General features: G+C 53.6%; 1 protein-coding gene across 1 annotated transcript; it reads left to right on the top strand.

The window, feature by feature from the left end:
* EIF3K (eukaryotic translation initiation factor 3 subunit K) lies at window positions 1-11,190 on the top strand. Its single transcript, XM_049621341.1, has 8 exons — window positions 1-148; window positions 993-1,091; window positions 2,938-3,058; window positions 4,723-4,797; window positions 7,234-7,300; window positions 7,403-7,480; window positions 9,492-9,617; window positions 11,122-11,190. Exons 1-8 carry the CDS (start codon window positions 90-92, stop codon window positions 11,151-11,153), a joined length of 657 nt encoding a protein of 218 aa, XP_049477298.1. The 5' UTR covers window positions 1-89; the 3' UTR covers window positions 11,154-11,190.

The raw sequence follows: 11,190 nt of genomic DNA, 5'->3' as shown, positions 1-11,190 counted from the left end.
TCCACCCCTTCTTCCTTTTCCGGTCCTGGCGGACGCCGCTTCGGTTGGATTCTCGGCTCCGGGCCCCGGTGTGGGAGGCGACCGTAGTCATGGCGATGTTTGAGCAGATGAGAGCGAACGTTGGCAAGTTGCTCAAGGGTATCGACAGGTCTGAGCCCGGTCGGAGGGAGCGTTTCTGGCCAGGCGGCGTGGTGGAGAGGATTTTCTAGAGACAGCAAGGGGTGGTCGGGATCCTGGACTTGCTCGGCAGTAGGCTTTCCCACTCTTCCCGGCGGAGATGTTTAAGGAAACGGTGCTGCTTGGACCTACGGACAGGAGATACAGCCTTGCCTACCTCTTACTGCTACCCCCCCCATTTTAATTGCTTTAAGGTCTCTCTGCTTCTCAGCTTTCCCTCTCATAGCCTCAAGATTCCCGTGACTGTGTTCCTCAACCTCTCACTGCGTGTCAGTGCCTTTCCATGTCGTCTTTCTTTTTCCTCTCATGGCATTTATTCAGCACACGTCACTGGAATCTACTCTGGCAGGCTGGGCAGTGCTGGGGACCAGAGGTGACCAAGACAGCTGCAGGCCATGCTTTTGTGCAGTTCTCAGTTCAGAGTCCAGACAAACCGGACAGTAGGCAGTGATAGTGGTCAGGGCTGGAGTGGGAGAAGCTAAAAGGAGTCTGAGCGCAGAGGGGGAGAAGGGGGTGAGTGGCAAAGATGTCCAGGAGACCAGGTATACAGGTTACAATGACTGATTGGCTGAGAGGTTAGGGGTGCATCCTAGAAAGGACCCAGAGCTCTGATGGGGTTCAGAGCTTAGGCTTAGGCCTGGAAAGTTGGTAAGTGTTATTAGAGATTATATGGCTGATTCAAGACTTTAGTAGAGTTAAGTGGTTACTGCCAGATTTAGAGGGAAGGAGGAACAGATTGCAGTGCCCCCCCCCCCCAAAGTGACTTGTCTCAGCCCCCGTCTCCTCACTGCTCACCCATCTTGATTCTTCTGTAGGTACAATCCTGAGAATCTGGCCACGCTGGAGCGGTACGTGGAGACACAGGCCAAGGAGAATGCCTATGATCTGGAAGCCAACCTGGCCGTCCTGAAGCTGTGAGTGTCTGCCTCCATCCCCGCCTCCAGGCCAGCGACCAGCAGGGTACCACTGGCAACATTGGATGAGGCTGAAGTTGGGGGTAGCCTTTGGGATGTGGCTTTTCTTGGTGTGCAAAACTAGGAAGCCAAGGGAGTTGGGGCAGGAGGAAAGATGGTTTTTAAAAAAGTAATTACAGGGTACCCATATAGGTTAGTACAAAACACAAACGAATAGCTAAGTTAGTACAAGTGAACCCCCATGTGATCACCACCCATAGCGTAGAGTTGAGTGTTGCCCAGGGCCCCAGGTCCTTTGCCTTGTATGCTTTGTGCCACCACCTCACCCCCACCCTGGTGACCACTTTAGGCTCTCGTGGTCTGGCTTCGTGTGAGTTTACCACACTCGCACGCATACTGATTAGCTTAGCTTAGTTTCGTTTGCTTTGAACTTGACGCAAATGTAGTCAGACGGTGTGAGCTTTTCTAGACTCGGCATCTTCCTCGTCTCGCTGGGCCTGTGAGACCTATCCATTTTGTCTGCAGCTGCAGATTTTTGTTTTTGCTGTTTAGTGCTCCGCTGTGTGACTGCCTTAATTGTCCATTCGCTTGTTGACGGATAGTCGAGTTCCTTCCTCGCGGTGCTTTCTCAACATACCGTCAGTTGTGTAATTTTTATATATTGTCTCGATTCTGACGTCTGGGAAATGGAGATACAACAACACATGTACTGATGGGGTCGTCTAGATTGTTTCTGATGATAACTGCTGCTCAGTGGGTGCTTCTCATGCGGTAGCTACCGTGCTGTCAGCTTTTGTGTGTTTTAACTCGGATGCTATACTGCCCTTGTGAAGAAGATAGGGTCGTTCTTGTCCCTTTTTTCGAGGGAGGAAACTGATGCACAGAGAATTTAAAATAGGCAGTCCAGGGTCCCTTAGCAGGGAAGTTTAAATCCAAGCAGTCTGGACCGAGAGCTGCTGGAGGGGAGGGGGGTGGGTAACAAGGTGACGGGCACTAACGAGGGCACTTTTTGGGATGAGCGGTAGATGTCTTATGTAAGAGATGAATCACTGGGTTCTGCTCCTGAAGCCAAGACTACACTGATGACGAACTTGAATTTTTTTTATTATTACTGTTATTTTAATGTTTATTTATTTTTGAGAGAGAGGCAGAGAGCATGATCAGGGAGGGGCAGAGAGAGAGGGAGACACAGAATCCAGAGTAGGCTCCAGGCTCTGATCTGTCAGCACAGAGCTCGACGTGGGGCTCAAACTCATGAACCACAAGATCATGACCTGAGCCGAAGTCAGATGCCTAACCAACTGAGCCACCCAGGCGCCCCAACTAACTTGAATTTTTAAGGGGGTGAGGGGGGCTGGGTGGCTCAGTCCGTGAAGCATCCGACTCTTGGTTTCTACTCGGGTCATGATCTCGCGGTTAGTGAGTTTGAGCCCCATGTCAGGCTCTGCACTGACAGTGCGGAGCCTGCTTGGGATGCTTTCTCTCTGCCTCTGCTCGTGTGCTCACTTGCACTTTATCTCTCTCTCAAAAGTAAAAAAAAAAAAAAAAATCCAAGCAGTCTGGTTCCAGGCCCTCAACCACTATTCCAGACTAATACTTACATTGTCATTTGTGAACCACTTAACAGCATCCGCCTTACTGGGTGGTTGGGAGGATTAACTGTCCCCCATCTGCAGAACAGGGACGTAGGTGAGGGAGGTTAAGGTCACAGAGCCAGAATGCTGTGATTGGGAATGGAGCCCAGGCACGTCCAGCTCCCAAGCTCTGGGCCAAAGCGCTGGGCATCTGATGAGGCCCAGGGACCGGCAGATGCCACGATTGATGTGTCTCTTGTTCCCCTTCTCAGGTACCAGTTCAACCCAGCCTTCTTTCAAACCACGGTGACCGCCCAGATACTGCTAAAGGCCCTCACCAACCTGCCCCACACCGACTTCACACTGTGCAAGTGCATGATCGACCAGGCACATGTATCCTTCTCATTTCCAGGCCGGGCGTGTGGGCGAGGGGGGAGGGCAAGGTGGGTGAATTCACGGGGAAGGGTCTGTGAGTTCAGCCGCAAACACTTGGGTGCCTGCTCTGGGCTTGCAGTGCTGGATGGGACATTTTGGTGGCTGAAACAGGTCTGGCCCCTGCCCTCACAGAGCTCACAGTCCAGTGGGGGAGTAGGTCCTCTATCGATGACAGCCTGGAGAAGTCAGGGGTTGTGGTTTAGAGGGGCCAGAGGAGAGGAGGCACCTGCCCCTGCCTGGATGTTAGGGAAGACTTCTTGGAGGAGGAGACATCCGAAAGATGAACGAAATGAAATATTAAGGAAGGGTGATCGAGCAGAGGGAACAGTACGTAAGGAGGCCTGGAGGAAGAGAAGAGCTTGGTGCTCTTTCAGAGGCAGTAGAGGAAGTTCAGCGCAGCCTTACCACAGATTTCAAGATACGTTTTGGTCAGACTCAAAAGGGCACTAGGAAACTATAGAAGGTTTTAAAACCGCAGAGTATTATGGGTAGGTTTCTGCCTTAGAAGGATTCCCGTGAGGGTTCTTGCTGATTAAGGAGGAGGAAGTGGGGCCTGAGCACCAGGCAGGAGTCATGAAGAGCTGAATTGACAGCTGTATGTGGCACACTGCTGGCCTTTAGTGACGGTGTTGAGTGAAAATGAACTGCGCCCCCCTCCCCCAATCTTGCTCTGACCTGCTTTTTTGTGGCTGGTCCAGCACTTGGCCGGGTGGGCCTCCCTCTGCCCGGCGATCACTTGACACACTTGGCAGAGCCACCCCATCCACACCGTGCCCCTTGGTGCTGGCACTCCCGGTCCCCAGGGCTGCTGCACGCAGCCAAGCTGAGAAGTGGTGGCTTACGCCTTGAACCTGCACTGCCAGGTGTGTCCGTGGGGGGTCTACCTTCTGAGAAACTGTCCACTTTCTCCAGAGGTCTGCTCTGGTGGCTTAAAAAAAATAGGCTGGGGTGCCTGGGTGGCTCAGTCGGTTGGTTAAGCGTCTGACTTCGCCTCGGGTCACGATCTCACGGTTCGTGAGTCCGAGCCCCGCGTCGGGCTCTGTGCTGACGGCTCAGAGCCTGGAGCCGGCTTCAGATTCTGTGTCTCCCTCTCTCTGCTCCTCCCCTGCTCGTGCTCTGTCTCTCAAAAATAAATAAACATCCAAAAAAATAGGCATATGGTATGGCGTTACAAGTACAGAAAGAGTGTATGGTGGAAAAAGACAGTGGCTTCCTCCCTCCCCTGTCCCGCAGCCACCCCACTCCCCACCGCCAGGAGACAACAGTTGTTTGCAGTTCTTGGGTACCCACCCTGCCAGGGATCCCCTGGGGACGCACAAGTACAGTTGTGTGCGTTCATGTCCATATGCTCCCCACCCCCACGGTGGCGCTCATGCATGCTGGTATGCATCTTGCTTTCGTATCCCAGCGTGCCTTGTCGCGCCTCTGCGTCGGTTCTCAGAGAGTTGACTCGATCCCGGTATGTGGACAGGCCAGTCGCTGACTTAATTGTCTCCCGTCCTTGGCTCACCGTTTGCCTTCACAGTTGTGCTTCGGCGGACAGAAGGTGGGCGCGGGGAGATGGCTCGGCCGCGGCCTCCCGAGGCTCAGGTCTGTTTTCCCTTAACGCTTTCCTGTCTCAGCAAGAAGAACGACCAATCCGACAGATCTTATACCTCGGGGACCTGCTGGAGACCTGCCACTTCCAGGCCTTCTGGGTAACTTGGCTCCCGGGGCGGGGGGCAGGGTGGGCTGCTGGGCCCGGCACGGCAGCCTGCTGAATGGGATGACCCTGCACATTTGTCGTCCGCCTGCACAGTGGTGGGCGGTGGCTCCTGTGCCCAGGGCTCTGTGAGTGTGACCGCGCGGATTTGTCATCCTCGCAGAGTTCGGACTCCCACGTCGCCCCTTGTGCCCCCAGCACCCAGGGCAGGGCACCCGTGCGTGCCCCCACATCTGTCCTTCCTGCCGAAATCCTTCACCCTCTGAGTGCTCCCTCCCTTTCTTGCTCTAACTGGGGCCCCACCCTCCACTTCTGCAGTGGCCCAGCGGGATGGCCGGGAGCCATCATTCCCAGATCCCGTCTCCCCTTGCACACGCTCAGTCCTGAAGCTCAGGTGTCGGCACTTCCTGCCCTGCCTTGTTGGTTTCGGCCCCCTGACAACTGCTCCTCCTCTCGTGAAGGACGGAGCTCCTGTGCACTGTCACACTCCTGTCATTCTTCGATGCTTGAAAAGCCAGAGCGGTGATCCTTCCACCACCTCGACCTTTGGGTTTTTCCAGCTCCTGTCTTCCATGTGGCCTCGGCCCCTGCCTCCCTGTCACGCCCTAGATCAGCCCTCAGCGTGTTGGACACCTAAGGAGTTTAAAAAAAAAAAAAAAAGTACCGGTACTTGGCTTCAGCCATCAGAGCCTGATGTGACCGGTGTGAGTGTGGTGTAGGCTTTGGGGTTTTAAGCAGTTATCCCAGATGATCCGGATGCCTGGCGAAGGTTGGGAGCCACTGCCCAGTACTTGTCTTCAGTAATAGCTCCCTCCTCTGCCTGCGAATGGCAGACGTTTCTACTCTCTGACCACTTCCTCCTAGCTTCCCAGCTCGCCCCTGCGAGGTCTCCAGCCTGGCAGTTCTTGGGCCTGGCCGTCATTTCTAGTCCTCTGTTCTGCTTTCTCCTTTAGTGTAAATTGTGCGTCTGTATCTGAGACCAGAGAGAGAGGCTGGAGGAGGGCCCCCAGGGAGCACGTGACAGCCCAGCCCCACAACCCTCGACCCTCATCCCCTCCCAGCCTAGGGCCTTGCTCCTCTCCCGGCTCTTTGCACCTTCTCATCCCCTCTCCCCCATCCTGTCTCATCTCAAGGTCAATGAGGTGACCTTCCACCTCATTTTGTGGGAAAGTCCAAGCAGCCAAAGCAGAACTCTCCCACACAGTATTGCCCTCAGCCCCGACGTGTGCTGGCGGCTGACCGAGCACTTTTCTGTTTCAGTGGGTGAATTGTCCCTGCTCCCATCTCCGGCCACCCCTCCCTCTCCTCGGGCGCCGTTCCCCTTCCCTCTCGCCCACTCAGTGCCACCACACCCGCGGCTCCCTGCTCTCTTGTAACAGCAAACAGGGCCTTCCCAGATTGTTCTTGTCACCAGAGAACACGTCCACCGTGTAGTTCGTTCCTAGCCTACAAAAGAGAACTCTCCCTTGACCTTCGCCCTCCCTACTATCTCTGTCTCTTGCCCCTTTCTTCTGTTCCCCTCAGAGCAGAAAGGCTCCCGTCCCAGGAAACCCCTCGGTGTCCAGCAGAGCGGTCCCATCAGCTACCCTGCTCCAGGGGCAGGCTGCTGGCGCTCGGTCTCGCCTTCCCTCCCTGCTCACGTGACCCCACTGCACTCATTCCATTCAGGCTCTCGTGACCAGCCTTCTGCCCCCCGGTCCCCAGCACACACAGTGTGGAGCCCACATTGTCTGCCCCGTCGGCTGCCTCTGATGGGGTGGTCACGCTCCGCTCCCCCGGGCCCTTCTATCATTTGGCTTCTCTGTATCCTGCCTCACTGGCTGCTCCTTTTCATTGTCCGTGTGGGTTCCTCATTTTCCTCACTAACGTGGGCGGGAGCCCTTGCTGGGTTTGAACAGAAACCTGAAGGAAGTGGGGGTGCTGGCCATGGGGAAGGAGAGTTCCAGACCCAACACCAGCCCGCACAAAGGCCTGGAGGTGGGTGGGTACGTGGTATGTCTGAGGAGCAGGGAGGAGGCCCCTGTGGCTGGAGAAAGGGGCCGAGTGGGAGGAGGTGATAGGCAGGTCCTGTGGGGCCTTGTGGGCCATGGGTGGGACACTTGACCTTTTCAGATCCGAGTGAGACAGCAGGGGGAGGTGGGTGAGCACAGTTAGCGAATCTGTCTCTGTTCCCTCTTTGGGTCTGTGGTTTCTGCCTTCTGATTCAAACCCTGGCTCTGTGATTTGGGGCAAATCACTTTGCTGCCCTGAGCTTTGGTTTTTTATCTCTAAAATGGGCATAAAGCAGTAACTTCCATCATAGGATGGCACGCAGAAGAAAAGTTGGCATGTGGGGTGAATGCTCGATTGTTAACTTCTATTGTTAATTTCATTAATCTTAATATTCTTGGTGTTATTAACAATGTCGTGAGCATTATCTTTGCTTTCCCAGCAAGCCCTGGATGAAAATATGGACCTCCTGGAAGGTATAACTGGCTTTGAAGACTCCGTCCGAAAATGTAAGTCCCTCTCTGTGCCTGGGCTCCCCGGGGGGAAGGGGTAGGGAGTGGCAGCAGGGTCCTGGGGTGGCCCTTCACCATCTTTGTCCCTGATCTCTACAGTTATCTGCCATGTTGTGGGCATCACTTACCAGCACATTGATCGCTGGCTACTGGCCGAGATGCTCGGGGATCTGACCGGTAAGGCCTCTCTGGGTCCCTGGTGCCAGTCTGGGAGGCTGGGGGTGGTCAGGGGCAGTGGGCCTCCACCAGTTCCTCGGCTGGACCCACCCTTGCTTCATCAAGTCATTCGAAGGCACAGCCCAGCTCATTACTGAGGGAGTGAGGAGCTGGCGTGAAACGTACTCTTCCGTGGAGATCCTGTGGCATTCATTTATTCTGCCTAAGTTCTCTGAATGCCTTCTCTGTACCAGGCACTGTTCTAGGCCTTGGGGATACAGCAGTAGCGAAACAGAATGGTTCGGGTTTGCTCTCATGGGAAACAAATAACAAGATGAGATGCGTGTGTTTCGTGTCAGCTCGTGGGGTGAGGTGGCTAGGTCCCTCAGTGGAGTTAGGCCAGGAGCCTGAAGGCCAAGCAGACGAGGCTGCTGAGGCAGGGACGCGCGAGTCTCATTCACAGAGCGGCCAGGGTGCCTGGTGGAAGCACGGTGAGCGAGGAGCAGAGAGGTGGTGGCGGGAGGGAGAGCCTCAGATGCCACGGGGCCTCTTGAGGACTTAGTCCTTTGTCCTGAGTGATCTGGAGCCCCAGGAAGGTTCTGAGCAAGGAGGGACATGATCAGATTGGGTTTTTTAAAAAATCCTTCTGAAAGAAAGAAAGAAAACTGTGTTTATGCAAGAAGGAACACAGAAAGAAAAATAAAATGAAGAAAAGTGGTTATTCCTTGGAGGGTCAGGGGTGAGATTTGTCTGAGTACCTTATTGGGTAGTTCTGCTCTTTGATCCAGGTAGGTGTACATGTGTGATTTTAGTTTTTTTAGCAGAAACTAACTTTTGTTGGACACTGTTTCAGGCACTGTACTAAGTGCTTTACATCAGATATTTTATTTGTTTACTTATTTATTTTTAAAGTTTATTCATCTTTGAGAGACAGAGCATGAACAGGGGAGAGGCAGAGAGAGAGGGAGACACAGAATCTGAAGCAGACTCCAGGCTCTGAGCTGTCAGCACAGAGCTCGACGCGGGGCTCAAACCCATGAACCATGAGATCATGACCTGAGCTGAAGTAGGCCACTGAACTGACTGAGCCACTCAGGTGCCCAAATGTTTACATATTTAAAAGTGAAATTAGGGGCATCTGGGTGGCTCAGTCAGTAGAGCATCTGACTCTTGATTTCGGCTCAGGCCATGATTTCACGGTGGTGAGATCCAGCCCTTCGTGGAGCCTGCTTAAAATTCACTCTCTCTTAGCCACTTTGGGTGGCTTAGTCGGTTGAATGTCTGACTCTTGATTTCAGCTCGGGCCATGATCCCATGGTTCGTGGGTTAGAGCCCCGAGTTGGGCTCTGCACTGACAGGGTGGAGGCCGCTTGGGATTCCCTCTCTGCCCCTCCCCCGTACTTGCAGGCTGTCTCTCTCTCTCTCAAAAAAAAAAAAAAAAAAAAAAAGATTGTCCCTCTTCTGCTCGTGAGTGCACTCTTCCTCTCTCTTAAAAAAAAAAAGGTAAAAGTCAAAAAGGGATGAAACTGCTTTCAGACTTGAGTCTAAAGAGAAGCAGATCAATCCGTATCAAATCGCTAATAGTCACACAAAAGAGTGACTTCAAGGAGCTGAACCCTCTAGCTGAACGTCCTTATTGGCGTATTTTTTAAGGGCAAAAACCGGACTGCAAAGAAATTCCCAACTGATGATCTGGGCTTATTGTTAGTGACAGCGATGACATAATTTTGGAACCATTTCAAAGTTGCGTGGAAAAGCAGAGAAGGAAGCTCACTACTGTTGTTAGACACGAGGATTTGCCCTGGGGAGAGAAAAGTGAAATAGAAAATAAAAGAAGTTTAGCCAAAAGCTCTGTAAGGTAAGGGTTGGAAAGCTAAAAGGCTCCCTCTGGCTGCCGTTTGGAGAATGAACCATAGAAATGCAGGAGACACTGGTGGCCGGGAGTTGGTCAGGGAGGGTGCCCTGGCCTTCGGCTGCCTGGTACTGTGGGCTCAGGGTGACTGAGCCCCTGCACCGCCTGTGTCACCTGCAGACAGCCAGCTAAAGGTGTGGATGAGCAAATATGGCTGGAGCGCTGATGAGTCGGGCCAGATCTTTATCTGTAGCCAGGAGGAGAGCATCAAGCCCAAGAACATCGTGGAGAAGATCGACTTTGACAGTGAGTGGTGCCTCCAGGCCTCGGGCTGTGGGGCTAAGGAGATGCCCTTCGATAGACCAAGGCTAGGGCCCCCAGGGACTTGGGTGGTTACGTTCTGGTTCAGGGCCAGGAGATTTGCATCTGCCAGACTCCATGGACCTGTTTTCCAGGCCTCCCTGCTGAGGGAGGGATGGGGGGGTGTCCTTCCTTGGGACACCCCAGGGCTTGGACGGGCCTTGCAGGGTGTCTCCACACCTTTACTGGTCGCGGGGGCTCTGTCCTTGGGGGTAGTGCCAGTTCTGGAGTTGGGTAGCTGGGTGGAGATCTTGGTTCTCTGTTTCTTAGCTGTGCGCCTTTGGGCAAGTGATTTTACCTCTCTGTGCCTTAGTTTTCTCATCTAAAAAGTGGGGATCAGAGCACCAGTCATTATGACAGATACTACGTGGTTCCTTACACTTCTAAGTCATACGGTCCTCACATGAACCCTGAATGGTAGGGGCTGTTACTGTAAAGTACCGAACAAGATCATAATAACCTACCTCACGGAGGTATGAGGGCAAAGTGAGACCATCTACGTAGAGCACTTCGCAAAGCTCTGCCGCGTCAGCCGTGGTCATCGCTGTCACACACACGCTGAACTAGCACAGGCCCCACAGATCCCTCAGCTGAGAACAGAGTGAAATAGCTGTGAGGTTAGTGCTCTCACCTGCTCAGTACATGTGTCTGAGCGAGAACCTGGGGCTGGGGATGGGCTGCTCCCTTGCACCTTGGGTCTCCTCTCCGTCCCTTGGTACGAACCTAGTGTTTTTAAAGGTATGTCCTGGTACAGCATGCCTTCTCAGTACAAACCAGCTGATTTGGTACTAACTTAGGAGCATGATCGAGTGGAAAATCAGCTCTGCGCTTAGGGACTGTGGCCCCTCACTCTAAATGAGAGGTGCCCCCTGTGTTGGGGCTCAGGTGGGAAGTCACTGGAACGAGGGGCTCTGCGGTGAGGAGCTGGAAGTCCAGTGTTTCCGGCGTCTTGCACATAGTATATAGTCAATGTCACTGTGAGAGTGGTGAGAATAGCAAACAGCTTGTACCAGGCGTTGCTCTAAGCACGTCATTTAATCCTCTGATTGTGCGTGTGTATGTGGGGGGGTGCTTTATGCAGTTGGGGAAACTGGTTTTAATTAACTCGCGTGAGGTCACCCATCTGGTATGAGGCAGAGTTGTGATGAGGGCTTGGGTGTCCTTGCTTTGGTCCCGATTTTTAACTACTGCCCCGACTGCCTTTGCGGGGCACCTGGCTGGCCCAGTAGGTAGAGCATGAGCTCTCGGCGTCATGAGTTCAAGCCCCATGCTGGGCATAGAGACTGCTTTAGACAAACAAACAAAAACCAAACTGCCTTGTGAAGGTGACCAGGGCCCAGAAGGGGTTTGCGATCTGCCACCCCTGCAGAATTGTGGGTGTCATGGCTGCTGGCTGGAGGTTGGTCTCCCGTTCTTCCCGTTGACCTGCTGCCCCTTCTCTCCTCAACAGGTGTGTCCAGCATCATGGCCTCCTCACAGTAACTCGGCAGGCGCTTAATAAAGATTTATTGACTTCTCA

The sequence above is a fragment of the Panthera uncia genome (assembly GCF_023721935.1).
Source record: "Panthera uncia isolate 11264 chromosome E2 unlocalized genomic scaffold, Puncia_PCG_1.0 HiC_scaffold_19, whole genome shotgun sequence".
Taxonomy (NCBI): domain Eukaryota; kingdom Metazoa; phylum Chordata; class Mammalia; order Carnivora; family Felidae; genus Panthera; species Panthera uncia.
Note: the sequence above shows the minus strand (reverse complement) of the source record. Positions and strands in the feature narration are given on the sequence as shown.